This window comes from Nansenia antarctica (genome assembly GCF_963989245.1).
Source record: "Nansenia antarctica genome assembly, chromosome: 10".
NCBI classification, from domain to species: domain Eukaryota; kingdom Metazoa; phylum Chordata; class Actinopteri; order Argentiniformes; family Microstomatidae; genus Nansenia; species Nansenia antarctica.
The window spans coordinates 24,001,949-24,005,252 of record NC_137680.1 but is presented as its reverse complement, the minus strand read 5'-3'; the positions used below and the strand labels follow the sequence as shown (position 1 = coordinate 24,005,252).

General features: G+C 52.1%; 1 protein-coding gene across 1 annotated transcript in view; it reads right to left on the bottom strand.

The window, feature by feature from the left end:
* Positions 1-296: 296 nt before the first annotated feature.
* Positions 297-3,304, bottom strand: part of LOC308166781 (transcription elongation factor A protein 3-like) — a gene marked incomplete at both ends in the record, with an annotated part of 26,425 nt that continues 23,417 nt past the window's right edge. Inside the window, 4 exons of the mRNA XM_080541107.1 lie at positions 297-305; positions 647-718; positions 2,071-2,217; positions 2,511-2,668. Of these exons, the coding sequence (XP_080397233.1) occupies positions 297-305; positions 647-718; positions 2,071-2,217; positions 2,511-2,668 (386 nt within the window). The remainder of the gene's footprint in view (positions 306-646; positions 719-2,070; positions 2,218-2,510; positions 2,669-3,304) is intronic.

The following is a 3,304-nucleotide window of genomic DNA, read 5'->3' as shown; positions in this document are numbered from 1 at the left end:
TCCCTCCATCCTCCCTCCCTCCCCATCCCTCCATCCCTCCATCCCTCCCTGAACTCTTGGACTCATTCCCACATTAAAAGCACATGCGATACAAATCTTAGAAATTCAAGTATAAATCGTAAGTATTTTAGTACACTATTGTCTGTAAAATCACTAAGAGCATTACTCCCCCCCCCCCCCCCCCACCCCCAATCAATCGCCCTCCCCCCATAATAGAAAAAGCAGTGTTGATCATGTGACTGATTGTTTTCTTTGATCATGTGACCAGAGGAGACGGTGGGCGGAGCAGGAAGTCCTCAGCAGAACTGTGGACAGACAGGAAGTCAGGGTCACATGGTCACAGACAGGAAGTCAGGGTCATGTGGTCACACAGACAGGAAGTCAGGGTCACGTAGTCAGGGTTAGGACTAGGGTCAGGGGTCAGTGTTAGGACTAGGGTCAGAGTCAGGGGTCAGGGTTAGGACTAGGGTCAGGGGTCAGGGGTTAGGATTAGGGGTCAGGGTTAGGACTAGGGTCAGGGTCAGGGTTAGGGGTCAGGGTTAGGACTAGGGTCAGGGTCAGGGGTCAGGGTTAGGACTAGGGTCAGGGGTCAGGGTTTGGACTAGGGTCAGGGGTCAGGGTTAGGGGTTAGGGGTCAGGGTCTCACCTTCCAGCGGTTGCCACACTCGTTGCACAACACGAAGGTGGTCATGGGCTCGTCAGCACTGCGGGTCTGAACCTACACACACACACACACACACACACACACACACACACACACACACACACACACATACACCACACACACACACACACACACATAGACATACACACACACACATCGACATACACACACACACATACACACATAGACATAAATACACACACACACACACACACACACACACATACACATAGACACACACACACATAGACATACACACACACACATAGACACCACATACACACACACACACACACACACACACACACACCACACACAAACACACACCACACACACACACGCACTCACACACACCACACACACACACACAGACACCACACACACACATAGACACCACACACACACCACACACACACACATAGACACCACACACACACACATAGACATACATACACACGCACGCACGCGCACACACACACACACACACATAGACACGCACGCACACACACACACACACACACGCACGCACACACACACAGAGAGAGAGAGAGAAATGGTGATGATCATATACGATAAAAGCAGAGGAATATCACCATGACGATGTACATGATGGTATGCTTTGTGTGTGTGTGTACAGGTGTGTGTGCGTGTTACCTGGTTGTGTGTGTGTGTGTGTGTGTACAGGTGTGTGTGTGTGTTCAGGTGTGTGTGTATGTGTGTGTGTGTGTTGCCTGGTTGTGTGTGTGTACAGGGGGGTGTGTGTGTGTGTGTACAGGTGTGTGTGTGTGTGTACACAGGTGTGTGTGTGTTATGAAGATAGATATGGGACTTTAATCGTGAGGTTGTAGGTTCGTTTTGTGCACTTGTATCTTGAAAGTTGCACTTGTAAAATAAATATTTGCACTTGCAGATTCGATTTGAGAACTTGTACAATAAATATTTGCAGTTGTATCGCAGTTGTTTCTTGAAAGTTGCACTTGCAGATTCGATTTGAGAACTTGTACAATAAATATTTGCAGTTGTATCTTGAAAGTTGCACTGGCAGATTGCACACAGCACCTTATGTTACAAAATCAGTTGGTAAAAGAGCATTTAACTTCAAAGCCCCAGCTGATTGGAATAATTTACCGGTTCACATACCTGGTTGTGTGTGTGTGTGTGTGTGTGTACAGGTGTGTGTTACCTTGTTGTGTGTGTGTGTGTGTGTATGTGTGTGTGTGTGTACAGGTGTGTGTTACCTGGTTGTGTGTGTGTACAGGTGTGTGTACAGGTGTGTGTGTGTGTGTGTGTGTGTGTTACCTGGTTGTGTGTGTGTGTGTGTGTGTGTGTGTACAGGTGTGTGTTACCTGGTTGTGTGTGTATGTGTGTTACCTGGTTGTGTGTGTGTGTGTGTGTGTGTGTGTTACCTGGTTGTAGCTGCAGTTCTTCTTCCTGCACTTGCTACACTGCAGCAGGTCGGTGGTGGTGCCGCCCGTCTTGGCCATCTGGTGCTCCCGGATGGCCTCCTTAGTCTGGTCGCTACGCAGCTGCCTCAACTCATCACTGGCCATGTCCTGGAGGGGGGGAGGGGGGAGGGGAGGGTGAAAGTCTAGGTACCTCAGCAGAGACAGACAGAGAGAGACAGAGAGAGACAGAGAGAGACAGAGAGAGAGACAGAGAGAGACAGAGAGAGAGACAGAGAGACAGAGAGACAGAGAGAGAGACAGAGAGACAGAGAGACAGAGAGAGACAGAGAGAGACAGAGAGACAGACAGAGAGACAGAGAGACAGAGAGAGAGAGAGAGAGAGAGAGAGAGACAGACAGACAGACAGACAGAGACAGACAGACAGACAGACAGACAGGTACCTCAGCAGACATGGTGGCGAAGCGTTTGAGCGGGATGCCTCCCGCCAGGACGTTCTTCCTCAGGCCCGGGTTCTTGCCGTCCTTCAGGTTGCTGATCCGGCTCCGGACCCGGTTCTTATACTTCATGTCCGTGGCCCGGCTCTCCTGGTAGATATGTGCTGCTGCTCAGGAACACCTCAGGACCACCTGACACCCTCCTCTGAACCCTCGCACCCTCCTCTGACACACTGCACCCTCCTCTGACACCTCGCACCCTCCTCTGACACACTGCACCCTCCTCTGACACCTCGCACCCTCCTCTGACAGACTGCACCCTCCTCTGACACACTGCACCCTCCTCTGACACCTCGCACCCTCCTCTGACACACTGCACCCTCCTCTGACACACTGCACCCTCCTCTGACACCTCGCACCCTCCTCTGACACACTGCACCCTCCTCTGACACACTGCACCCTCCTCTGACACCTCGCACCCTCCTCTGACACACTGCACCCTCCTCTGACACACTGCACCCTCCTCTGAACCCTCGCACCCTCCTCTGACACACTACACCCTCCTCTGACACACTGCACCCTCCTCTGACACCTCGCACCCTCCTCTGACACACTGCACCCTCCTCTGACACACTGCACCCTCCTCTGAACCCTCGCACCCTCCTCTGACACACTACACCCTCCTCTGACACACTGCACCCTCCTCTGACACCTCGCACCCTCCTCTGACACACTGCACCCTCCTCTGACACACTACACCCTCCTCTGACCCCTCGCACCCTCCTCTGACACACTACACC